This window comes from Hyperolius riggenbachi, chromosome 10 (genome assembly GCF_040937935.1).
Source record: "Hyperolius riggenbachi isolate aHypRig1 chromosome 10, aHypRig1.pri, whole genome shotgun sequence".
Lineage (NCBI taxonomy): Eukaryota > Metazoa > Chordata > Amphibia > Anura > Hyperoliidae > Hyperolius > Hyperolius riggenbachi.
Genome location: NC_090655.1, coordinates 150,115,292 through 150,142,529, shown reverse-complemented (window position 1 = coordinate 150,142,529; position 27,238 = coordinate 150,115,292). Strand labels below are relative to the sequence as shown.

The 27,238-nt window shown below is 43.1% G+C and overlaps 1 protein-coding gene across 4 annotated transcripts in view; it reads right to left on the bottom strand.

The window, feature by feature from the left end:
• The window catches only part of LOC137536555 (poly(ADP-ribose) glycohydrolase-like), a 201,845-nt gene that overhangs the window by 168,579 nt on the left and 6,028 nt on the right, over positions 1-27,238 (bottom strand). For 2 of the 4 annotated variants that reach the window (XM_068258794.1, XM_068258795.1), the window contains one exon: positions 19,614-19,680. In XM_068258794.1, the coding sequence (XP_068114895.1) occupies positions 19,614-19,680 (67 nt within the window). Of the gene's footprint in view, positions 1-10,605; positions 11,290-19,613; positions 19,681-27,238 lie in introns of those variants that run through there. The other 2 variants (XM_068258792.1, XM_068258793.1) reach the window with 2 other exon arrangements.

Below are 27,238 nucleotides of genomic sequence, written 5' to 3'. Positions count from 1 at the left end.
TTCTCCCCACTTTTGGGGAGAAAAAGTGCGTCTTATAGTCCGGAAAATACGGTAACTGAGGCAAAAGTAGTTTCTTAACACTATGGGCTTGATTCACTAAGACAAATAGCATGCCTTATCAAAGTTAACATGTCTTATCAGAGTAGCATAGCGAGCACTACGAACCCGCTCAGGGCAGGACGAGTGGAGCTCTCGTCATTGCCAACTAGCAGGCTTAAGTTTGGTATGCTACTCTGATAAGGTGTGTTATCTCTGATAAGGCATGCTATTTGTCTTAGTGAATCAAGCCCTTTCTCTTGAAAAAAACTGCCCATAAAAATAAATAGCTATTCACTTTTATACATGACCTGGATTGATACCGAGGTAAACCTCTGTGTATTTGGACTTATGCTTTATATAAAACATTTTTTTAGCATAATATATTTTAAGTGCCTTTGCTTTACTGATCAGTGCCGTGAGGGTTAAAAGTCTCAAGTAATACATTATCACAGGAGTGTTCTCCAGATCACTCGTCAGTCATCATGTCCTACATGTCCCTAGAGGAGAAATTTATTGAGACGAAGCATTATTATTTAGTATTTAGATAGCTCCAACATCTTCCACCGCACTGTACAGAGTATATTGTCTTGTTACTTACATGTGAGTGTTGTGATGTGATCATTATGACTAATTTGCAAATATCTAATTCGTTAGTTGCAGTTATAACAGAAGTAATGAAAGAGCATGACCAACAAAACAGATTAATGAATCTGCGACGTATACAATTTATTACAGGCTTCTCCAAAATATTGTCCATTCAGGGAGCTTAAAGAGGCCCATACACCTAACGATTTTCCCGCCGATATACAGCAGATTCGATCACTATAATCGAATCTGCTGTGAAATCGTTGCGCAAACGTTGACCGAATGATCGATTTCTGACCAAAATCGATCGTTTCCGTCGTTGCTATCCATGAGGAAGATTTTGCTTGATCGCCAGCGGGTCGGGTGTGCGTCGATAGCGGCGTTCGAATGCCCGACAACAGCTTCAGTAACAGCTTTACTGTAATAATATTTGAAATCTGCTACACAAAATCGCTCCAAAAAAATGTTAGGCATGTTTAGAAAACCTCTCTTAACATGCCTAGAATCACTCTGAAATCTTCTTCAAAAACCTCTAGTGTTTTGCGGATCTGCTAGAGGTTTTTGGTGTGCACTGGTCCTGTTAGTGACTGGGGATATTTGATAGGACAAGAGCTAGAGAATTTTCTGGTATGTTCTCTAAAGCTGGAGGGAGGAGGCAGAGAAGCACATGGCAGATAAAAAAGCACATGCCACATGTGACAAGATCTGCTGACAGCCAGTGTAGCTGCATCCACAGCCATCTAGCACACACAGGTATGTGTTTGCTGCATATGATAAGAATAATTAAATACAGGATTTTATTATCAGACAAGTACAAGACAATGGGGCAGATTTATCAACATAAGTGCATGCAAAATGGAGGGAAATCAATAGCAAAAGTTGATGTGTGTGCTGCTTTTTATTTTCTTTTGGTTGTGATAAATCTGCTCCCATTAACTTTGATTCTGATTGGTAAGTCCTGAGTAGATGTACATATACAGTATATTTGTTCTCCCTGCTTAAAAGCCTTGTTGTACAATACAACAACAATACTTACGCAATCCTGATTTTCTTAAAGGGACACTTAAAGAGAGTCTGAAGCGAGAATAAATCTCGCTTCAGACCTCATAGATAGCAGGGGCACGTGTGCCCCTGCTAAACCGCCGCTATAGCGTCGCTAAACGGAGGTCCCTTCACCCCCAAATCCCCTCGTTTCAGCGGGGGAGCGCTTCCTGGTTGGGGCAGGGCTAACCGCCGCAGCCCTGCCCCACGCGCGTCTGTCAGCGCGTATTTCCGCCTCTCCCCCGCCCCTCTCAGTCTTCCTTCACTGAGAGGGGCGGGGGAGAGGCGGTGATGCGCCGCTGATAGACGCGACTGGAGGCAGGGCTCCAGCCGTTAGCCCTGCCTCCAGGAGCGACCAAGTCTGCGACCAAGTGTCGCAGTGGGGGGTTTGGGGGTGAAGGGACCCCCGTTTAGCGGCGCTATAGCGGAGGTTTAGCAGGGGCACACGTGCCCCTGCTAACTATGACCTCTGAAGCGAGATTTATTCTCGCTTCAGAGTCTCTTTAAGGGTAGAAAAAAAATGAGTTTTATTCACCTGGGGCTTCCACCAGCCCCCTGCAGCTGACCGGTGCACACACAGTCTCGCTCGGATCCTCCTGGCCCCGCCGGCAGCTACTTCAGTTTTCGGCGACAGACGCCAACAGGCGTGGGAACACGAGTGATTCTTTGCGTTCCTGGCCGCAATAGCGCCCTCTATACTGCTATTGCGGCAAGGAATGCGAAAGAATCACTCGCGTTCCCAGGCCTGCCAGCGCCTGTTGCCAAAAACGGAAGTAGCTGCTGGCGGCGCCAGGAGGATCCGAGCTAAACTGCGTGGGCACCGGACAGCTGCAGGGGGCTGGTGAAAGCCCCAGGTGAGTAAAACTCTTTTTCTACCCTTAAGTGACCCTTTAAAGAGAGTCTGAAGCGAGAATAAATCTCGCTTCAGACCTCATAAATAGCAGGGGCATGTGTGCCCCTGCTAAAACGCCGCTATAGCGCGGCTTAACGGGGGTCCCTTCACCCCCAAATCCCCCTCGATACACCGGGGGAGCGCTTCCTGGTTGGGGCAGGGCTAACCGCCGCAGCCCTGCCCCACGCGCGTCTGTCAGCGCGTATCTCCGCCTCTCCCCCGCCCCTCTCAGTCTTCCTTCACTGAGAGGGGCGGGGGAGAGGCGGCGATGCGCCGCTGACAGACGCGACTGGAGGCAGGGCTGCAGCCGTTAGCCCTGCCTCCAGGAAGAGACAGCCAGCGACTTTTTCTACGACACACTTTTGCGGGGGGTGGGTTGGGGGTGAAGGGACCCCCGTTTAGCCGCGGGATAGCGGCGTTTTAGCAGGGGCACACGTGCCCCTGCTATTTATGAGCTCTGAAGCGAGATTTATTCTCGCTTCAGAGTCTCTTTAAAGGAGGAGCTGTCAGCCATACTACACCAGATAAAAAAAAAACACAACAACATATATAAGTAGATAAATACTAGCTCTACTTACATAACATGTGTATTGCACGGTCCAAGTATTGATTTCAGTGAACTTTATAAAATAAGAAAAGGTAAATGGAGAGAATTCTGTTCGCTGGCAGGGGCCATCTTTACTCCCTCCAGCTGAAGCCAATGGTGAGGTGATTTCCTCACTTACTCCCCCCACCAATAGCAAGCCTTGATTGTAAATGCAGTGAATCCTTAAGGAAATTGTAGCAGGGACGGGGTCCCCATGGATGCGATGCAGTGGTAGCAGCCACTGCCCACATGAATCAGCGGAGATGCCTGTCGGGCTGGAGTGTGGGGAGGGGGCAGACACGGATAGTCATGGGAGGCAGCCAATGAGAGGAAAAGGAGTGAGAGTGACACAGGCTGCAGCCAATCAGGCTGAACTAGCTGCGTCTGTGCAGAAACTCCCCCCGTCCTAGCCTGCACTGCAACTTCTCTTTTGCGGCTGATTACTGGCTGCGTACTAAGGAGCTGGGGACAGGAGGATTACTCTCTGCATTAAAAAAGTAAGATTGATTTTAAAGTTATGCACTGCCTTTTTAGCATTCCTTTTATATGATCACCAGATAGAAATAGAGAATTAAATGTTTTTTATGCCTAAAGGCCCATACACACGTCGGATTTTTTTAAACGACCCATCGTTTGGACGTCCTGTCTTTCAGCCGTCCGGACGTCAAATCGGGCAGGGGAAATGAGTTGAACTTACCCGGGGCTTCCAATTGTCCCCCGCAGACATCCTGTGCCCAGGCAGCCATTCACGGATGCTCTGGCCTCGCCTCCGGTTCACTTCTGAAATTTCAGACATTAAAGTCTGAAAACCACTGCGCCTGCGTTGCCGTGTCCTCGGTCCCACTGATGTCATCAGGAGCATACTGCGCAGGCACAGACCATACTGGGCCTGCACAGTACGCTCCCTGGTGAAACCAGTGAGAGCGAGGACACGGCAACGCAGGCTCAGTGGTTTTAAGACTTTAAAGTCTGAAATTCCAGAAGTGAACCAGAGGCGGGGCTGGAGCATCTGTGAGCTGCTGCTCGGGCACAGGATGTCTGCGGGGTACCATTAGAAGCCCCGGGTAAATTCAACTAATTTTCCCCTGACCCCCTATACAGTATTCCTTTAAGTGACAGTACCATCGTTTCTCACTGTTTATGCAAAAGCCGCATTTCAATCCCTATTTTGCCATTGTTTGAGGTGAACCAGGGTCACCTCAAATGACCCTCTGAGGAGGTGAAAAACAAGGATTGCCACCAAAAGGTCTCAACTACTTTTCTGCACGCTTACAAAAAAATCATTTTAATGAAATGCCTGAATCGGGCCTTATTCTAAAATGAATCCGCTCTCTCTGAACAGTTTCTTAGGTTATTCTTGAATGTTAGGTTATCTCTGTTTTCAGTGGACTAAAGTGTCCTAGTTCCGCCTCTGACTATTTCCATTATAATCGAACAATTTATCTGAGAACATTGCATTAATTTCAGCATGTTGATAGATTTCACCAACCATAGAATTGGTAACACTGTAATACCTCAACACGTGTATAATCATAATGCACTCAGTTCACGATATATCATAGGCTGTTTTCTCTGCCTTGCAAGGGATATCTTTTCTATGACTTTTACCATATTGTGGTTTCAATCTACACAGTTATAGTTTGTCACCCTCCACCATAATCCTGATACAAGCTAATTGCTTAATCTACTGCGCTTTTTCTTCTTCACTGTGTGTTATTTTGTTATATTGCTATTTTCAGGCGATACTTTTTATCTGTACTTTGAAATTCCAATAATGTGCTATATCACCTTGACAGCCTCATTACCTGTAAAGTTTTATCAGACTTTGTTAAACTTTTAATAAGTTTACTATAAGATTTAACATATAAAATACATGTAGTCTGTATAATACCGAACACTACAAAACAAAGCAAATTTCTACACCTAAAAGTAAACCTTTTACATGCTGAAATTTGAATCGATTTAAATCTTCATTCTTATACTGCATCTATACTGAAGTATTAGCTGATGGAAATTAAAAGTCTTAATATTTACTTGTGCTTTCAACTCCGTGAGATAGCCTAACAAGATTTTCTGGCTAAATGCTTCTTTTGACCTGTATCTGATCTGTACCTACAGGATAAGATGGAGGACTTGTACACAACAAACTGCTTCACAGCTTTGTACTGCATCTAGCAAATACAAAAAACTGGCAGTGGAGCATTTGACGTTCCATTAGATTACTGTTGAAATTTTATCTTATATCGAATAGTGCAAAATGGTAAGAAGTTCAACAGTAAATAGATCAGTGATACCATTGGCTTTGGAATGAAACATGACTGGCAGGAGAGAATACATCACATTTTGACATGTGAAGCTCCTGTTAGTCTAAGTCATGGAATCATGCTAGGTTTGGTGTGCATCAGCCTTAACTGCAGGTTATCAACCACACTAGAAAGTTTCAGAGTGCATTCACAACGTATCAGTTGTGTTGCAGAATAATTCATCAAATCTCTTGTATAGCATACAGCACAGGCCCATGAGCCGAATGAGGCCCTTCTTGCCATTTTATGTGGCCCTTTCAATGTCTATCATTGCAAGCAGTAAAAAACGACAGCATGCCACTTGTCTAGAGGAGCAGACTAGCTAGCAATACTGATTGTAACATTGTCAGTTTAAATTGGGGGCAGAAATAACCCATCCCCCCACAACAAAATTAGTATGGGACCCCCTCCTGGGATCCAATACACCCAACCCCCAAGTGGCTGGTAAAACACACCCCCACCACCATTTCCCCACATAGAGTAGTGCAGCAGAGCAGAGTAATATTTACCTGCTCCAGCGATGCATTGTGCATGTTTGGTTCTTCCTGGCAGTTGCATGTTCTGTGCTTGCATACCTTCTTCTCTTGATCACATGATGTGCCTCAGGAGCCAGAAGAATGCAGCATAGAGTGTGTGTGTGGCTGGCAGGAAGTTAGAGAAGACCTGAAGCAGCACTGGAGCAAGTAAATATTAAACAGATCCACTGAGCTACTCTGCAGAATGGCTACCGTTATGCCACTTAGTTCAATAAAGGTTAAAACAATTTTCCCACGACCTGTTTTTAATTATAGCTATCGATTTGAGAGCAAAGTTGGAAAGTTGCAGAAAAACTGTGGCGAATGCTAATCACCTGATCAATATGCATCAGCTTGATTTGAGTGAGGAATGAGAATCTGGGGCGACACTGGCAAATTTCTCCAAGAGGGCCACTGAATTATTAAAATGAACACCAGTATATTGGCGGGTTTTCTTTTACCTTCTTCAAAGACTATAAAGCTGGCGTCTGACTTTGCTATTTTCCTCCTTGAGCTCTTTAACAAACTGTAACCAAAAGGAAATGTCTGCAACACCTGCAATTTGAGCGTGCTAGAGTCCAAAACCATAAGTTAGGAACTAGGAAGGAAGACCCTTAAAGAACAGCACCACTCAAGAGGATAGTTTCAAAAATATGAATACCATTGTCTTTATTACAAAAATTTAATATGACACCTTTGGTAGTCCAAAATTAAAAGCAGGAAGAAGTGAAGGAAAAACTAAATAAATTAAAAATAGACAAGGCACCTGGCCCAGATGGCATGCATCCTCGGGTCCTAAGGGAATTAAGTTCAGTTATAGATAAACCCCTTTATCTTATCTTTTGTGACTCTCTTTCAACTGGCAGAGTCCCAGTGGATTGGCGTACAGCCCACGTTTTCCCACTATTTAAGAAGGGCAAAAAATCAGATCCAGGAAATTATAGACCTGTAAGCTTAACATCAGTTGTATGCAAACTATTTGAGGGGTTACTAAGAGATACTATACATGACTTCATAGTAGAAAATAATCTTATTTCTCAGCATCAACATGGGTTTACTAAAGACAGGTCCTGTTTGACTAACATGCTCGGCTTTTATGAGGTAGTGAATGCTAATATGGATATTGGGAATGCTGTAGATGTGATATACTTGGACTTTGCAAAGGCCTTCGACACTGTTCCCCACAAAAGTCTGGTGCAAAAGTTGAGGATGCAAGAACTGGGGAAGAGTCTGTGTGCATGGATAGGGAACTGGCTAATGGACAGAAAACAAAGAGTTGTGGTCAATGGATCGTACTCAAAATGGGAGACTGTTAGCAGTGGGGTCCCACAGGGGTCTGTACTGGGTCCAGTGCTCTTCAATTTATTTATTAATGACCTAGTAGATGCAGTAGTGAGCAATGTTGCTATTTTTGCAGATGATACAAAATTGTGCAGAATCATCAACTCAGGAAGATAGGCACATATTGCAACAGGATCTGGATAGGATGGCTATATGGGCACATAAATGGCAGATGAAATTCAATGTTGACAAATGTAAAGTCATGCATTTTGGTCGTACCAATGGTCTAGCACCATACAAAATAAATGGGATACAGTTGGAGACATCAAACTTGGAGAAGGATTTAGGAGTACTCATCGACAACAAGTTAAATAATCGTACACAATGCCAAGCCGCTGCAGCTAAAGCTAACAAAATTTTGGGATGCATTAAAAGGGAAATAAAAACTCGAGATGCTAGCATAATATTGCCCCTGTTTAACTCCCTAGTAAGGCCACATCTGGAATATGGAATTCAGTTCTGGGCACCACATTACAAAAAAGATATTGCAGTTTTAGAGCAGGTGCAGAGACGAGTAACAAAATTGATACGTGGGATGGAAGGTCTCGCTTATCAAGAAAGGTTAGATAAACTGGGTTTATTTAGTCTAGAGAAAAGACGCCTTAGAGGAGATCTAATTAACATGTATAAATGCATCAGAGGGCAATATAATAGCTTGGTGGATGAGCTTTTTGTCCCTAGGCCTTCTCAATAGACTAGAGGACATGATCTGTGCATGGAAGAAAAACGTTTTAGCCATTTATTTAGGAAAGGGTTCTTTACAGTAGAGTGATTAAGATGTGGAATGCATTGCCACAGGAAGTCGTTATGGCAAACTCTATACCTACATTTAAAGAGAGTCTGAAGCGAGAATAAATCTCGCTTCAGACCTCATAGTTAGCAGGGGCATGTGTGCCCCTGCTAAAACGCCGCTATCCCGCGGCTTAACGGGGGTCCCTTCACCCCCAAATCCCCTCCGTACAGCAGGGGAGCGCTTCCTGGTTGGGGTAGGGCTAACCGCCGCAGCCCTGCCCCACGCGCGTCTGTCAGCCGCGTAACTCCGCCTCTCCCCCGCCCCTCTCAGTCTTCCTTCACTGAGAGGGGCGGGGGGGCGGGGGAGAGGCGGCGATGCGCGTCTAATAGACGCGACTGGAGGCAGGGCTGCAGCCATTAGCCCTGCCTCCAGGAAGAGAAAATTTTACGACCAACTTGTGACCAAGTCTTGCGGCGGGGGTGGGTTTGGGGTTGAAGGGACCCCCGTTTAGTCGCGGGATAGCTGCGTTTTAGCAGGGGCACACATGCCCCTGCTAACACGGAGCTCTGAAGCGAGATTTATTCTTGCTTCAGAGTCTCTTTAAAGGGGGCTTAGATGCTTTCCTTGCGTTGAAAGACATCCATGGCTACAATTACTAGGTAATGCCTAATGATGTTGATCCAGGGATTTTATCTGATTGCCATCTGGAGTCGGAAAGGAATTTTTCTCTTTTGGGGCTAATTGGACCATGCCTTGTAAGGGTTTTTTTCGCCTTCCTCTGGATCAACATGGATATGTGAGGAAACAGGCTGGAGTTGTACTTTGTACTGGTTGAACTCGATGGACGTATGTCTTTTTTCAACCAAAATAACTATGTAACTATGTAAAACAGACCCTGTCGTCCTAAATCACTTTGCTGCTAACAATCATGCTCATGCAAATGAATATGATAAATATTGCAAACAACATATCATAAGTACACCCAATAACAAAGTTGTATATAGGAGAAGCCAATATAGAATAACCAACCTAATGGGTTCCAATAAGGAACTCACAGGTGGATGAACTCGGGTTCAGTAAAGTGCTATAACAAGTGATAAACATATACCCTTCAAAAATATATATTTAGTGTAGCTATGACAATATCCATAAAATAAACCATGAATAAAGTGCTATAGTGCAAAGAAAAAACACAATCCTGTAAAAAAAAAAAAAAAAAAAAAAAAAAAAAAAAAATGTGGCAAACTGCATATTACACTTTCAAATAAACCTAGGAGCAGCCTGTATAGATAAACTGCATAGAGAAATAAAGAGCGTGTAAGAGCAGATATGGGCAGCGCAGCAAAGGAGTGACTGGGATCCCCTCAAGACAGTCCCACTAGTTCCATGGGCTTCGCCCCACTTTTCAATGGAAATATGTATACAATAAAAATGTGTATACATATTTTTGAAACTATACTCTTGATTGGTGCTATTCTTTATGGGTCTTCTTTTCTAGTCATTAATCTTTAACAAACTGTGCTAAGTCTCGGAGGAAAGAAACATCCATATGCATAGTTTCTAGAACAACACCTTTGCCTTAATTCTCAGTGATTTTTTTTCATGAACAATCAAGACTATCCCAAAGTAGTTGAAACTTGCCATGGACAATCCATGCCCCCAATACTTCTCAAACGAAGGAAAAATGTTTTGTGCGACACTTGTGTTCAATAGTATTTCTGCAATAGTAGGGCATCTAGGATTGGTTATGGGCAAGGATAGTTAGTGAGTTGGTTAAAGGTCACAATTGGGCACATAGAAATGGTATCAGTAAGACCTATTGTCGGTCAGTATCAGTATTAAATGAAAGTTTTGTACCATGCCGAGAAGGACCTGTGACAAAACTGTGCTTAAGCTTCAAATCCTGCCACCAAACAGTGGCACCATAATACAACACAGAACTGCACATCAAGTACTAACAAATGGCTAAGGCCCGGTTCACATTGGCCTTAAAAACTGTCCATTTGCCAATGTATACATAATTTCAAACATACAGATTCCAATACACAAATTCCAATAAACCAGTAGGTTAAACAAAACTACAGTAATTATGTTTGCTCATGGATTCATTTAAAATGTAGATCAAATGATATCTAGTTCTAAAGGACCTATGGCCAAACACTTGGAAAAACCTGCATAAAGTCAGCGGGGCTAAATGGAAAGTGTTATAAACCATTACTAAATTGATCAGTTACTTGCATAATACAACCACTACCCACACATTCCACTAGCAGCAAGTTTTCACTACAGAGCTGTGGTCAATGATAAGATTCTCCTAAAAAAATTAATTGTTACAATCAACATTCACACGTTCAGAGGCAAGACAAAGGAAAGCCAGCAAACAACTGCCAAAGAGATAACTGTAATATTTCAGCAACACTTTTATAGGCCTCTTTAATTAAGACAAGGTTTCTGACCAGAGTTAAATCATTGGCATATCATAAAACCACAATCATAATACCTACACTTGTTGCAAATCTATTACATGCTCATGCTTGCATGCTGATGAGAATTAAACACAAACACGCTACCTTGTTTCCCCTTCTTTCCCAGGAAAGAGATGATCAGATATTTTGGCAACTCTCTGTCTTTCACTGTCCTTTGCTTTACGCTCCTTGTGTTCACTAGTGTGTTCTCTAGCTCTAGAGTCATGTTTAATTTCAGACTTCAGAACGGTCTTGGCTTTTTCTTGGTCATCTTCTGTTAAAGGTGAATGCTCATGTTCAACCTTAGGACCACGACTGCTCTTCTTGTCCCCTTCTGTGGAGGTCTCAGATTCACTTTCCTGATCTTCTGAAAATGGTAAATCTTCAAATTCATAAGCCTCGGTGTCTTGTACACTTGCTCCTGAGTCTATACCACACTGGTCTGAGAGGGGACTCTCTGGTACACAGTCTATCTGGCTGTTATCTGACACTTCAGAATTTGGAGATGTGGGATTGCTCGTAAGGGGTTGATCTGGAGGTGATCTGGTCATTGTTATATTACTTTCGTTGTCTAGACAGATTACATCATTATCTGATGAAGATTCATATTTATTGTCAATTTCAGCACTGTTTAAATTGTGATCTTCAGTCTTATTTTCTGTACCTACCGAGGTAACACTCTCCAAAGCTTGCTTTTCTTTGCTCATGTTGCTTTGCAGATGGACTTCACCCTTTTCATCTGAACTCATCTTCATACATATATGGTGATTGGTATTTTTACTATGACACCTGCATGACGATAAAACAATAAATGACTTTACCCAGCAGCGCCAGCAACATTTTCACATGGCTGGGGTGTCTTACACATTTTTGTTTAATGTTGAACAAATTATTCATCATATAACAACATTGAAACAATAAAGCAAAGAGAACATAATCAAATATCAGAACTGGATCTAGGTCACATGCACTGGACAGTATGTAAGTAGAATAGAAATTTAACAGAAGAACACAAATATACCAGAACATTGAGGGTAGTCTGTTGCCACAAAGTATTTACTACAGGGATGTTGTTAGGTATAGGGTTGAGTATTCTAGAATCCAAACCCAGCACAGTGACTAAGAAAAACTCTGATCTTCTCATAGAGGGGCGGGGAGAAGCGGTGATCCGTGCGGCGATTGACGTCAGGAGGGGCAGAGCTGAAGCTGAAAGCTCTGCCCCTTCCAGGAAATGCCGGCGGATTGCCCCTCGGGCGATTTGGGGGTTCTGCAGCCCTTGTTTAGCGGCGGGGATGCAGCGGATTACTTGGGAGCACTGAAGCGAACTATAAGGAAGCTTTTGCCGGCGAGGGCCACAAAATATTGTATCGAGGGATGCAAATGGCCCCCGGGCCGCGAGTTTGAGACCCCTGTGCTAGAGGGTTTTGGTGTGCACTGGTACTATGAGCAGCTTCTGTAATCCAGATCTACAGATAGGCAACACGACAGGCTGTATATCAAACAGTTGCACGTGCTGCTAGTAAGTTGCACTTGCTGCTGGTAAGGGGAGGCGCATGCCTGTGATCTCGCCGCCGGGATGGCTTACCCTGCTGCTGCACAAGATTCCGGCGGCGTTAAATACTATTCCCCCTCTAGGTCCATGTGGATAATGGGGAATGATGTAAATTCGGCTTCTAACTATTGCTGGAGGTTGAATTACAGTGTTTTAAAAGTAACTTCCGCTCCGTCTTCTGACGGCACAGAAATTACTCACTGTGCACTGCTATAGCCGTAATTCCTATTACGGTCTATGGTGGCGCCAGCTGTGCCCAAATCTCCTGCGCTGTTATTACAGCACTTGGGGGAGGCAGGCGGTTTGAACAATAGTACATGCTGTCCATATATAAATGTGTCGCATAAATTCAGCCAATTCTTGGCATCCGAATAGACTATACACCAGTGGACATTATTCTAAAGGTGCCCATTAACGGTACAATTTTTCTCTAAATGCGATCTTTTGATGCGGTTTGAAGGATCGTAACTAAATCGCCATTTACTGAACGATTCTTTCTTCAAACAGATCATAAAATCCGACTTTCGGATCGATTTTATCCTATTTAGCAATCAACCAACGAATCATTCCTTATTTATTGCATTCATAAACTGCTAATTTTCGTTCGTAAAAATCCAAAGATCGCATTCGTCCAAAGATCGTATTTGGTGAAAAACATTGTACTGTTAATGGGGACCTTTAGAGGGCACACATGCTCAATCTTGGAAGTGTAAGTATAGTCAAAATGTCAGCTCTGCTCTAACAGTTTAGCACACCCTTAAAGAGACACTGCAGCGAGTATAAATCTCGTGTGGGGCATGTGTGCCCCTGCTAAAACGCCGCTATCCCGCGGCTAAACGGGGGTCCCTTCACCCCCAAATCCACCCCTGCAAAATCTACGACCAACTTGGTCGTAGATTTTGCTGCTGTTGAGGCAGGGCTAACGGCTGCAGCCCTGCCTCTAAGCGCCGTCTATCAGCGGCGCATCGCCACCTCTCCCCCGCCCCTCTCAGCGAAGGAAGACAGAGGGGCGAGGGAGAGGCGGAGATACGCACTGACAGACACGCGTGAGGCAGGGCTGCGGCCATTAGCCCTGCCTCAATCAGGAAGAGATCCCCGGCCACCATGGAGGGGATTTGGGAGGTAAGGGACCCCGTTTAGCCGCGGGATAGCGGCGTTTTAGCAGGGGCACACATGCCCCTGCTGAATATAAGCACTGAAGCGAGATTTATTCTCGCTTCAGTGTCTCTTTAAGAGCTTCCATAAACAATTATTAACTGTATATTTATTGAAAAGATTAACCACCCTGCGACCGCCACCCAGTGGCTCTGTTGTTCTTCCATGCTGCCATATGGAGTAATCTCGCAAGGAGCATGATTTGACGGGAGCTTAGCCTGTCGGTCAGCGATGCTGGGTGCTAAGTTGTATGACAGAGCAATAAACTGTTAAAGTTGTGAAGTGCCGAATTGTAAAAAATGGCCTGGTCAGTAGGGGGGTATAAATCTCTGGTCCTCAAGTCCTTTCAGACTGAATCAGTATCTGTCAGTTATAATTGAATGGAAAAATGATAAGCAGGTGAAGGTAGTGTTTTCCCTATGGGTCAGTTCATATCTACACACTTTAACTGAAAGCTGATACAATAGTGCACTGCTCCAAACAAGTAATGAGTTAAAACGCATCAGTTTTTCAGCATACAGCGATAGGCTGGGTTCATGTATAAAAGGTGTACAGTTTCGTTCCAGTTCTGTCCAGTCACTTTTTTCTCAGTTTGCATCAGTCTTGTATGGCTTGGTTCATACATAAATCTGTACATTTCTGTTCCAGTCCTATCCTGTTAGTGTTGTATTAGTTTTCTATGGCTTGGTTCACACATTAAAGGTGTACAGTTCCATTCCATTTTGCTCAAAAGCTAATCAGTTACATGCTTCCTCAATTGTCTTTGTACTAATTGCAGTTGATTACAATGCAAAAAAGTTATTTCTCTTTTGCAGGATTCAGTGTGACTGTAAACATGAAGTAGAATGTTTTCCTCACTCTAAAAGATCTCTGAATGAATTTAGCATAATTTATTCCTGCAGTGACCGTTCCCAGCCCCTCTGACATTCTGTGCTGGAGGACTTGTGAGTTTTACAGATGACATAACTTTGTAAAAAAAATGGGGTAAGGATAACTCTATGGGTAATACAATGTAGGGAAACAAGTATACAATGTTATGAAAGACTAACTCCCACTTTAAGGGCTGGTTCACATGGACTGCACTGGGCGTCTCCTTCGATGGTGTGGTGTTTGTGCTTTCGACAGCTCTTAGTGGCTTCCCGTCGCAATCTACGTTTTTTTGTCCCCAGTGGTTAAACAACCCTGGACACTAGAAATAGCACCTCAAAAGGGGAAAATCGGAATCAGAACGTCGCGTTCATGCAAACACCAGTAAAACCCCAGTACAAACACTTCCATTCACATGAATGGGAGCGTTTGAAGGGAACCTAAACTGAGAAGGATATGGATTTTTCCTTTTACAATAATACCAGTTGCCTGACTCCCCTGCTGATCCTGTCTCTAATACTTTTAGCCACAGCCCCTCAACAAGCATGCAGATTATGTGCTCTGACTGAAGTCAGACTGGATTAGCTGCATGCTTGTTTCAGGTGTGTGATTTAGCCACTACTGAAGCCAAAGAGATCAGCAGGGCTGCCGAGCAACTGCTATTGTTTAAAAGGAAACATCCATATACCTCTAAGTTAATGCTCCCTTTAACAGCGAATCCCGGACCCCGGTGGTAAATGCGGGACAGACGTCCGTGTGAACCAGCCCTAAGTCATCTAGTTTGTTGCAAATGCCAGGCTGTAGGCTAAGGGTCTTATTTCAATCCCATTTCTCAGTTTTACAATTGCTAGATCTAGAAACGTTTATTTTTCTTCCCACACTTCTAAGTGCAAACATCAGATGGTGCACATGTAGCACCCATAGTAAATGTACAGATAAATGTCATCAGCGTTGGCTTGTGTCATTTGTAGTGTTCATGATTTAGATATTCTATATCATGCCAGACAAGCACTAAATACTGCGACAATTAGTTGAGGTATATAATATTTGAGGGGTTAACTGATTTGTTATTTTAGTTTAATAGTATTGCTTCATTTTTGCCATTATTCTGTAACACATTCAGAGTGCCACATAAGTCTGGTATTTCAGCACAACAAGGTTTTTTTGTCAAAGCTTTTTACGAAGAGATACAAATAGTATAACAGGATACTGGAGACTATGGGACCTAAGTTTCCTACCCAAGATGACCCATGGTTACACACACACACACACACACACACACACACACACACACACACACACACACACACACACTAAAATTAAAGTGTAAAGAATTCTCCCTAAATGAGTAATCATTCCATCGCGTGCATATTATTTGGCTAATAAGCAGCTCCATCCACTATTCAATGCTGGCCAGAGGAATCTAGTAAGTATGAAAATGTGTTGTGGTTATCGGTAATGTCAAACACTGAACATTTGTCCATGTCATCCAATCATTTATTCAACTTTTTTTTTTTTTTTTAAGTAAAAAGTTTTTACGAGATGCTCATCCTCTATTTACAGCCAACTTTAGATATAAAGAAAGCAGACATACATAATGAAGAAGCTCCGCTCCAGGCACAAGCATTTTCCTAATCCTGTCCACTTACTGGCAGAGATGGTTTTAACCGAAACAGGCAACTTTGGCACCAACAGTCGTCCAGTAAAATGGGCGCTGCATAGACTGCAATGTTAACTGCTGTTTTATTAGCTCTCAAGGGGTATTGTGAGCATTGGCAGTGCCCGATGATTATAATTAGGTGGTGCAAATGCTGGGGGGAGTTTTAAGCAACAAAAGGTGTCACTTATATCTGCAGAGATTGTGGCGCAGTGGGTAGGTTAGGCATGGTAAGAGGGAGGGTTCAAGTGAGAATATGGTTAGGCTAGGCAACAGCAAAAAAAATATTGGTAAACCTTACAGAATTAGAGTTAGGTAGAGCCCAACAGGAGAATATTGATAATTTACCAATATTCTACTAGAGGTTATCCCCGGCGCTAAAATCACTGCAGCACACTTTTTTGATATATGCAGTTTAACGGTTCAGGAATTCTTGGATTAACAGATTTCACATAAATTAATATACCTGATCAGCACCCAAAAACCTGTTCATTTCTAGCCCCACAGACTAGAGTGTAGAGAGGCTCAGCCTGTGCCTGCTATTATGAACAGCAGGAGTATGCAATCCAAGCAGCAGCAGCCTCAAACGCAGAGCATGGTACTAGCTCCCTCAATTCCTCCGTTTCGGTTCACATAAATACATTTTTAGGGCAAGGATTATTAGATGCAGAAGTTTTATTTAACACAAAAAGTAACATTTTATTCCAAATTTCTGAACCATTAGAAGATATAAAGCACACCTATATCTTGAGATGGCCTTTCAACCTCCCTGGCGGTATGGACTCATCCAGGGAAAAATAGCCGGAAACAGTATAGACAAGTCAGGCTTGTCCAGCTGTTCTAAGGCAGGGTTCCGTTTTACAGCATGTTTATTTATTCGCATTAAAATTTTCATTCATATGCAAATGTTTGCATGCTCTGGAAACAAGGATGTGAAAATGTGCATGTTTTCTTCCAAAAAGCTGAACGGTGTGGAAATTGTGACCTGGCAGAAAGAGAAAAATTACATTTTTTTTTACTGAAACTTTTTGGATTTGATTTTGTTTTTGAAACTACTTATACTCAAGATTGAACCTCTTTTTGCACATAAATGGATGGTTTCTCTGTCTACTCTATAAGACACAGAACATTTATATTGCACTTTACTCCTGGCAGACTCAAAGCACCAGAGCTGCAGCCTCTAGGGTGCGCTCTATAGGCAGTAGCAGTGTTAGAGAGTCTTGCCCAAGGATCCTAGGTGCTGGCTTACTGAACAGGAAGAGCCGAAACCAGGTCACCAGTGTCAGAGGCAGAGCCATTAACCACTACACTATCCAGCCACTGCATATATTAAGTCACATGGCTTTAGGGCAACCAGATCATCCTTCTGCCAAATCTTCCATAAGGAATACACACACAATGCACAACACAGATGTTAATACAAATATCAAAGTGTATGGATTTTCATATGTTGTTGCAGATTGCATTAAAGCTGACACAGTGGTACAGGCAGCATAGTGGTGTATTGGTTAGCTCTCTCGCCTTGCAGGGCTCCCAGCCAGAGCACTATCTGTAAGGAATGAGTTTGTTCTCCCAGTGTCTGCATGGGCTTCCTCTGGGCACTATGGTTTCCCCCCCCACATCCAAAAAACATTCAGTAAGTAAGTAAGTTAGATGGCTTCACCCTAACACACTATAAAGACATTGGCCACATACTATGATACATATACAGACACATGACTATGGTAGAGATTAGATTGTGAGCCCCTCTGAGGACAGTTAAGTGACAAGACAATATACTCTGTACAGCACTGTGGAAGATGTAGGCAATATATCAATACTAAATAATAATAATCATAATAGTGTGAACAAGCCCTAACAGTTCAGTTGGAGTTATTTTTTTAAATGAAACTTCCTCCAAAGTTTTTCACAGTATAGTTCTGTATTTACTATTATCTTGGGAGGAGTCTGGGTGTTAAATGTTCCCTCTTTGTGTAGACAAGTGATATACATTTCATTTTTGTGGCATTTTTTTTTTTTTTTTACATGGATACTAGTTTGTTCAAATAATGTCTAGAGTTGGTATCCCTTATTCTTTTTATACCATGAAGATCAGCAGACCACGCCTACCTACAGGGTGTGGCAAGTCCACCCATTGCCACAGAAATTGGCATAAAGAGCACAGTTTATGAGGCCAGGAACTCCAGAGGCACTCGAGAAGTTCTTCATGCATTGCAGGTCTGTGAGGGTGTTAAGTATTTTTTTTTCTTTTCTTCCTGCCTCTACTGTTCTATTTGTCATGGATTTGTGTTTTGTTTCAGATTTGATCAGCTTCTGTCCAGGGTCCAGAATGACATACAGCAGACTATATAACCTGAAGAACACCTACTGGTCACCCTGATTTGTGTTTAATTTATCATTTTATATTTGTGAAAGTTTTTTTTAAATCGGTCAATGAACAATACTAGCAGTTTATCTACTGTGAACAGAGTGATCTGATTAGCATATTGTAAGAAATACCTTATATACTCATGTATAAGCCTAATTTTTCAGCACAAAAAAAAAATGTGCTGAAAAGTTACCCCCTGGCTTAAATGCGAGTCAGTGGAGTAGAACGATAGCGAAGTAGGTTTCGTTACAGGCAGAGGAGCGTAAGGATCTTGCGCTAGTGATCCTGCTCTTGTCAGCTGGCTCCCTGCTGTGTCCTTGCCCCCCATCCCCTACAACATGGTGTGCAGAATGCTCTGCTCAAGACTACCTGTGTCTTCTGGCTTGTGAAGTCGATCGTGCAGCATTGTGTCATTTGTGCAATGATCAAGGATTATTCCTGTCTGGAAATTGGCTATGGGGAGGTGTGATAACTAGTACTGGGGGCACATCTGGCTACTGTGGAGGGGGTTATACTGGGAGGGAGCTTATAGGCAAGTCAATAACTTTTTCTGGTTTCTGAAGGAAAAAGGGGTTCCTCAGCTTATACGCAAATGGAAAATGGAAACTGAACGTGTCTGCAGAGGACCACTGAAAGTAATTTCATCTAGTTACATATTTACTTGCTGTCCCGCAATGCAGAAAGCAGCACGATGCCAGACAAAGTATGGCAAGCTTCTTACAGATGATCTTGAATTCTGTTTCCATGCAAATTGTCTCTGACTCGAAACTGAACCAATCAAGGGAAGGGTATCTGTTGGATGAAATTCAGGTGACTCACAAAAAAAACCCCAAAAACCAGAGAACTCCAGGAGCACCAAATTGTGTAGTATTTTCAGGCAATGGGATAATAAATGAAACAAATACTACTTACAAGGGAAGGGTAAGGGCTAGTTCACATCACAAGAGCTTTTCTAAACGCTTTGTGATTTTAAAAGCTCTTGCTAATGTAATCATATGTGTGTTCTCACTGGAGTGATGTGATTTTGTAAAACTACCCCATAGCATTGCATTAGCAAGAGCTTTTCAAATCACTAGCTTTTAAAAAAACTCTTACAGTGTGAACCAGCCCCTAAACTGTACACAAGTTGAGAGGAGGCACCCCAAATGTTACATGCAATCAATTCAGATTGAAAGTATAGAAATTATTTTTATTTTGATTGACGCCAGAAAGGATGATGCATTTCACGGGACCTGCCCACTTCTTCAGGTCTATAGAACAGTGTCTTATGCATAGGCACATCAAGTCTGTGCGTGCAGCTGCATTAAGACAATGTACTGTAGACCTGAATAAGCAGGAAGATGCCGTGAAACGCGTCGTATTTTCTGGTGTCAATCAAAATAAAATTAATATCTGTAACTTCAGACTGATGTAAGACATTCACTTTTGGGGCACCTCCTGCCAATTTGTGTACAATTAAGTGTAATAATCTAAAAATTAATATATGATTATATAGTAGATTGAAAAATAATTACCTTTTATGCTCTTCTGTTCGTCGTCCTTTATGTCCTAACCAGGAATGGAGGGTCCTCTGTTTGAGAACTGTGAAGTACAGAAAAACAACCACAATAATTAATCTAGACAAATGTAGCTATGATACAATTCAAGATCTGCCACTCACAAAGACCTTTCCGTTCTGCCTCCACCTTCAATATGTGCACTTATTTCTAAATGAATTGAATAAAGTTCCGCACCCACTCTGCAAAAAGAAATAAACTTTATTCTGATCCCCAAGCAGGAGAAAACAAACAACAAAAAACATGATCAACACCACAGGAGCTGGCATGTTTCAAACCAACAGGACTTAAAGCGGGATTGTCACTGTAAAAATCAAATTTCAACAGCAACTGGTCTGAGTGTATTAAGTGATAAAGATGCTAATCCTGCATTCAAAACTTTTTCTGCTGTTATGATTTGGAGTTATCACATACTTAAGGAGCATTGGCCCTTTAGTAGTCAGTGCCAAACAGTTGCATGCTAGGGGTTTTTGTCTATAATATATTCCTCCTCTTCCATTTATTTCCCTGCCTAGCTGTTTATCTGAATCACGATCCCCTGCTCACTTGAGTTTACAAGCAAGGCTGAGGTGACTCAGCGATTGTAGGAGAAAAGAACAAAAGGTAAAGGGCAGAAATGAAATCAGGATTTAGCCTAAACTATGGGCAAAAGACATGGTTCCCACCAGGAACAGAATTCTCTTCATTTACTATATAACATTTTCTGAAATCAAAAACGTGGACAGTACAATACATGTGTTATGTAACTAGATCAAGTATTTATCTACTTATATATGTGTTTTTTTTTCCCCTGGCATAGTATGGCTGATACTACTGCTTTAAAAAAACAACTGAAGTGAGAGGGGATATGGAGGATGTCATATTTATATTGTTTTAAACAATGCAAACTGCTAGGCTGTCCTACTGATCCTCTACCTCACATACTTATAGCCACAGACCATGATCAAGCATGCAGATCAGGCGCTGTGATTGAAGTTTGACTGGATTTGCCACCTGCTTGTATCAGGTGTGTGGCTCAGCATGAAATATCAGCATGGCTCCCAAGCAACTGAAATTGTAAAGGAAAGGAAATAAATATGGCAGCCTCCGCATCTCTCTCACTTCAGGTGCTTTAATCACAGCCAACCTGTGCTAGTGAAAAAACACAAATACAAACATTTCATTGACAGCCATACCCCACCCTATGAAATCAATCTAGACAGAGTAACCCATGTATAACATGCTCTGTATGTTAAATGGCTCTTTCAGCCATTAAAAAAAAACAACCCAATGTAGCATCCAGGACTGGCTAAAGGCGGTTCAGTTGCACATGTAGTGGTCATCGTAAGCACTAGATGCTTGCAGCTGGTTGCATACACCCTGCACAGAAATAGGAGCAGCTGACTATTAGTTGTGTGTGCTGCTGTCAGCCTTTTGTATAAAAGAGGCCTTAGTTTGTTGCTTCCTTTTGTGCATTTCACTTATTTTTTTTACATTTTTCACATTTGTTGCATAAAGCTTGTGACTATTGCCATTGTTTTCATTCACAATTGCCGTTTTCTCTTCCTAAACTGTTGCTTTTAACATGTCCACCTGTTTTGTGAGTCATGCATAGGTTAATCTGCCTAGAACAGGGGTGTCAAACTCAATCATGTAAGGGGCCAAAACTTAAAACATTTTCTAAGTTGAGGGCCAAATTGTTTATTAACGATTTAACTGTTACTGAACAGTCTAAAACTAAGTGGTGTAACTATGGGGGGCCTGCTCCTCCCTTCTGCAGAGTACTGTAGTGGAGAAGTTCAATATCTATCTGCTCCAGTGCTCCTTTGGGTCTCCTCTGATCTTCCTGACAGCCACATGCTTTATGCTGCATACCTCTGGCTCCGAATGCACGACATGTTCAGGAGCTGGAGGTATGCAGCATGGCGCATGCAGCTGCTAGGAAAAACAGAAGAGACATGCAGCACTGGAGCAGTTAAATATTACACAGCTCTGCTGTGCTCCTCTGCAATGTGGGGAGATGTGTGTGTACCCTATTACAAACATGGTCACCAGTGTGCTCCTTCAGAGAGGAAGGCAGTGCATGGGCTTTCTTTTGCTGTTTACAATGATGCACACTGGAATCTCTTGAGGGCCACATACAATGGCAAGGAGGACCACATTAGGCCCGTGGACCTTGTGTTTGAGACCTGTGGTCTAGATCATCCTCACAGTGGGGTATGGCTCTCATTTAAAGGATAACTGAAGTGAGAAGAATATGGAAGCTGCCATATTTATTTCCTTTTAAACAATACCAGTTGACTGGCAGTCCTGCTTATCCCTTTAGCTGCAGTAGTGTCTAAATAACGCCAGAAACAAGCATACAGCCCAGACCTGACAATAACGTCAGAAACACCTGATCTGCAGATGCTTGTTTAGGGATTTTGGCTAAAAGGATAGCTAGGCAGTTGGTATTGCTTGAAAGGAAATAAATATGGCAGCCTCCATATTCCTCTCACTTCAGATGTCCTTTAAAAGTTTGTATTTGTATGCATGTGGGTGTTCACCACAATAGAGGTAAAATATAGCAGTGTTCTCCCTAGAATTTTTTTCCAGCCGGGTGGAACGAAAAAGTAGCCATTTGGGGCATGATGGGGACCAGTGAAACACTGCCTACTGCATAGGAGGAGGAGGAAAGCCAATGACAGCCGGGTGGTCACCAAAATTAGCCGGGTGGGGCACCCACCTAAAAGAGCCTGGGGAGAACACTGTATAGTAATATCCCTATGGCTATGATTAAAGCATGCATGAAGCAAAAAAGAAGATTAATACTTACATCACATCCTCCTATATCTCACTGTTCCAGCGTTGCATCCCTCTTCATCTTCTGCCAGTACATTTCCTCACAGGTTTGCTTCAAGGAATTATTGGTCTGAAATGTGTCACCTCATGTGGTAGTGGTTGTTGCTTTTTTACTGCATGTGGATCAGAATAGAGTTCTATTTATTTTTTCAATGTATCAGTATTCCTCCTGGGATGTGAAAGGAAACGAGAGTGCTTGGAGAAACGGCTAAGTTAAAGAGAACCCGAGGTGTGTTTAAAGAATGTTATCTGCATACAGAGGCTGGATCTGCCTATACAGCCCAGCCTCTGTTGCTATCCCAAACCCCACTAAGGTCCCCCTGCACTCTGCAATCCCTCATAAATCACAGCCGTGCTGTGAGGCTGTGTTTACATCTGTAGTGTCAGTCTCAGCTGCTCCCCCGCCTCCTGCATAGCTCCGGTCCCTGCCCCCGTCCCTTCCCTCCAATCAGCAGGGAGGGAAGGGATGCAGGCGGGGACTGGAGTTCTGCAGGAGGCGGGGAGAGCAGCAGACTGACACTATAGAGATAAACACAGCCAGCTCTGACAAGCTGTTTGTCAGCAGCGTGGCTGTGATTTATGAGGGAGCAGAGTGCAGGAGGTCCTTAGGGGGGTTTGGGATAGCAACAGAGGCTGGGCTGTATAGGCAGATCCAGCCTCTGTATGCAGAGAATATTCTTAAAACCCACCTCAGGTTCTCTTTAACCAGAAGTTTCAAGCAACCACTAAAGACAGGTCCTGTCTCACCAACATGCTCAGCTTTTATGAAGTGGTGAATGAAAATGTAGATATTGGGAAAGCTATAGATGTAATGTACTTGGACTTTGCAAAGGCTTTTGACACCCTTCCCCACAACAGCCTAGTGCAGAGGATACGGGGACTAGGAGAAAATGTGTGTATGTGGATAGAGAACTGGTTAAAGTAACTATTAGCCATAATATGCCCTCCCCCCCCCCCCCCCAAAAAAAAAAAAAAAACAACAAAAACACATATGTAAGTAGATAAACACTTTGTCTACTTACATAACAGATGTATTGCACTGTCCACGTTTTTTTTTTTAATTATTATTATTATTTAGTATTTATATAGCGCCGACATATTACGCAGCGCTGTACAGTGTATTTATATTGTCTTATCACTAACTGTCCCTCAAAGGAGCTCACAATCTAAATCTACCATTGCCATATGTCTATATTTGGATTTTAGTGATTTTTAAAATATTAATAATATATAATCCTAGTCCTGGCAGTTGCCATCTTGTGTCCTCCGGCTAAAACATCCCCCCCCCCCCATCCCCCGCAAACATTCTGAGCACAGCGGGGAGGAATAAAAGCGCAGCAGGCACAGACTCACCTACTAATGGATCCAAAAGCGCAGCAGGCACAGACTCACCTACTAATGGATCCAAGTGCTGGTGTTCCCATCTATTCTTGAGGACATCATCCAGCGGAGTCTCAATACTATATACAGTAGAGGGCGCTGTACGCGTGGTGGATGATCTGTGATTGCAGCTGGCCAGAGGCCATGGTGAGAATTTTTTTTTTTTTTTTTACTGCAGAGCACTGGGGATCTCTGGGGAGGGAGGTGGAAGTACTCTGGCATAAATTTGGCTACACCTATACCTGTCTACATCAATACCTGGCTACTTATACCCTGGCATAAAGCTGGCTACTCCTATACCTGGCTACTTATACTGTGGCACCTACAGCTAGCTACATATACTGGCAGTAACTATATCTGGCTTCCTATACTGCGACACCTACAGCTGGCTACATATACTGGCAGTAACTATATCTGGCTACCTATACGGGGGTGGGGCTAGATACTGCATCACGAAAGTTTTCGAGCCCACAGGTAGGAGGTGCAATTTTACACCCTCCCCTGGAAGCAATTTAGCATAGAAACTGACGATTGGAAGTTTAGCTTCCAATGCGCACCCTGCATCATGCACAAGGGGGAGACTTGGTGGGGTCTTATACTCACCTTTGGCGTACTGATCCCTCATCACGTACCTCTGATCGCTTCCCCAGTGTCTGCTCCCGTGTCTCAGCAGATTTTCTTCTCCCTTGCGACACCGGGGACATGATGTAAACTACCTTTCCAGGTCACGGCCAATCTCCAATATAGGTCTATGTAAGTAACTTGCTGCAAAACTAAGGAGAGTGGAGAGGAGAGTGCTAAGTCCCGCCCGCTGAGATATCGGAGCCACTTGCATTACAGATGTGAGTGGCTTATCATGACTGGCTGTATTTAGAAGAGAAGCTTCATGATTGGCTCAAGTGTGAGCAAAAAGTTTTGCAGGACACATGCTGCAAGTCCTGTCTGCCGAGGTATCGGAGCCACTTAGTTAGTGAGTGGCTGCCTCTATTCAGTGACGACTGCAATTTTAAGGGAGCCCTGGCAACTGTACCAGAAATTTCTTCAACCTGGCTATGCAGCCCTAAGGTATACTTAACTTTGTAGTTCACCAAATGTGCAAGTGCTTGTACTGTACCTCCAATAAGAGGACAGAACCAGTCTTTTGCAGCAGAGAATATACCATGGCATGTTGGGGCAGTTCTAGGACTATTTCTAGTAAATATAATATAGTAAACTTCTGATATAGAAAACAACTTTTCCTGGTCTCTTGGAGTTCACTATAAACAAGATTATACTGTATAATTTTTTTAAAGAAATAAATATGGCAGCCTCCAACTCCCCCCACCCCCCTTCAGGGAGGAGTTGATGGTTACTTTGGGTGTAGAAAGCCTTTGCACCTCCATTGCTCATGGTGGGGGTGTAGTGGCAGTGGATTGGTTCCTGATGACACATGCTGATCTTTCTAATGCTGGATACACACCATGCGTTTCCGCGTCGAATGCGTCCGTCGATACGCGTCGATTCGATTATTTCCGAGCATCTCCGAACGCATTTCGATGATTTTTAGGTCGATTGCCATGTAAAGTATGGCAAATCGACCTAACGATCCATCGCAGCTTGAATCGGACATGCCGGAAATAATAGAATCGATGTGTATCGACGGACGCATCGAACGCGGAAACGCATGGTGTGTATCCAGCAATATAATCGTATAAGGGGTTCTGCTAAAATTGCTTAAAGTAGTACTTAAGAGGCGCCAAAATGACATATAGAAGAATGTAATACATTATTTATGTTACCCAATTTTATGCTGCTTTATTATCCAGTGAAGCTAAGCCTAGGCTATGTTGTCTCAAATCCTTCTCCCACTATTGGAACAAAAAACAAATGTTCCACAGTGAACCACCTTGCCAGCAGAAAAGATGCTGCCTCCAGTGATAATTTGTACATGTAGATCAAGATGAGAAAATATTTTACAATGAGGAAACAACTACAGTGGGATGGGAAAGTTTGGGCAACGTTGTTAATCGTCATGATTTTCCTGTATAAATCGTTGGTTGTTGATTGTTACGATAAAAAAAAAAAAAAATTATGTCAGTTAAATATATCATATAGGAGACACATACAGTGATATTTGAGAAGTGAAATTAAGTTTATTGGATTTACAGAAAGTGTGCAATAACTGTTTAAAGGATACCACAGCCCATAGGCCTTGTAAAACAAATGCTGCTATGCATAGTGGAAAAAAGGACATACTCACCGCTTCCCCCGCTCGGTTCCTACAGCTGCCGGTACCGGCCGACTTTCCTGAACCGGACATACTGCGCTGAGCATGCACAGTATGTCCTGTAATCTTTTGTTCTGCCGTCGCAGAATAAATGTATAAGAACGAACACTCCCCCGCCTCCTCCCTTCCCAACGTGTTTGCTCCACTAATAAAGCTAGCGTGACATGCTAGCTGGAGTCGCACTGGGAGCACTGATTTGGAGAGAGAGCAGAGGGGGAGTGAGTTGGGATGGACAGGGGAAGTGCTCCCCTGTCCATCCTAACTCACTCCCCCTCCGCTCTCTCTCCAAATCGGCGCTCCCAGCGCGACTCCAGCTAGCATGTCACGCTAGCTTTATTAGTGGAGCGCACACGCTGGGAAGGGAGGAGGCGGGGGAGTGTTCGTTCTTATACATTTATTCTGCGATGGCAGAACGGACGATTACAGGACATATTGTGCATGCTCAGCGCAGTATGTCTGGGTCAGGGGTCAGGAAAGTCGGCCGGTACCGGCAGCTGTAGGAACCGAGCGAGGGCCGACGGCAGGGAACGAGGGAAGCGGTGGAGTATGTCCTTTTTTTCCCCTATGCATAGCAGCATTTGTTTTACCACAACCTGTGGGCTGTGGTATCCTTTAAGCAAAATTAGGCAGGTGCATACATTTGGGCAACACAAAAAAGAAATGAAATCAATATTTAGTAGATCCTCCTTTTGCAGAAATCACAGCCTCTAAACGTTTACTGTAGGTTCCAATGATAGTCTGTATTCTGGTTGAAGGCATGTTGGACCATTCCTCTTTACAAAACATCTCTAGTTCATTCAGGTTGGTTTGATGGCTTCCGTGCATGGACAGCTCTCTTTAACTCACACCACAGATTTTCAGTTATATTCGGGTCTGGGGACTGGGATGGCCATTCCAGAATGTTGTACTTGTTCCTCTTCATGAATGCCTTAGTGAATTTTGAGCAGTGTTTAGGATTGTTGTCTTGTTGAAAGATCCAGCCCGGACGCAGCTTCATCTTTGTCAGTGATTCCTGGACATTGGTCTCCAGAATCTGCTTATACTGAGTGGAATCCATGCATCCCTCAACTTTGACAAGATTCCCAGTCCCTGACTGGCCACACAGCTCCACGGCATG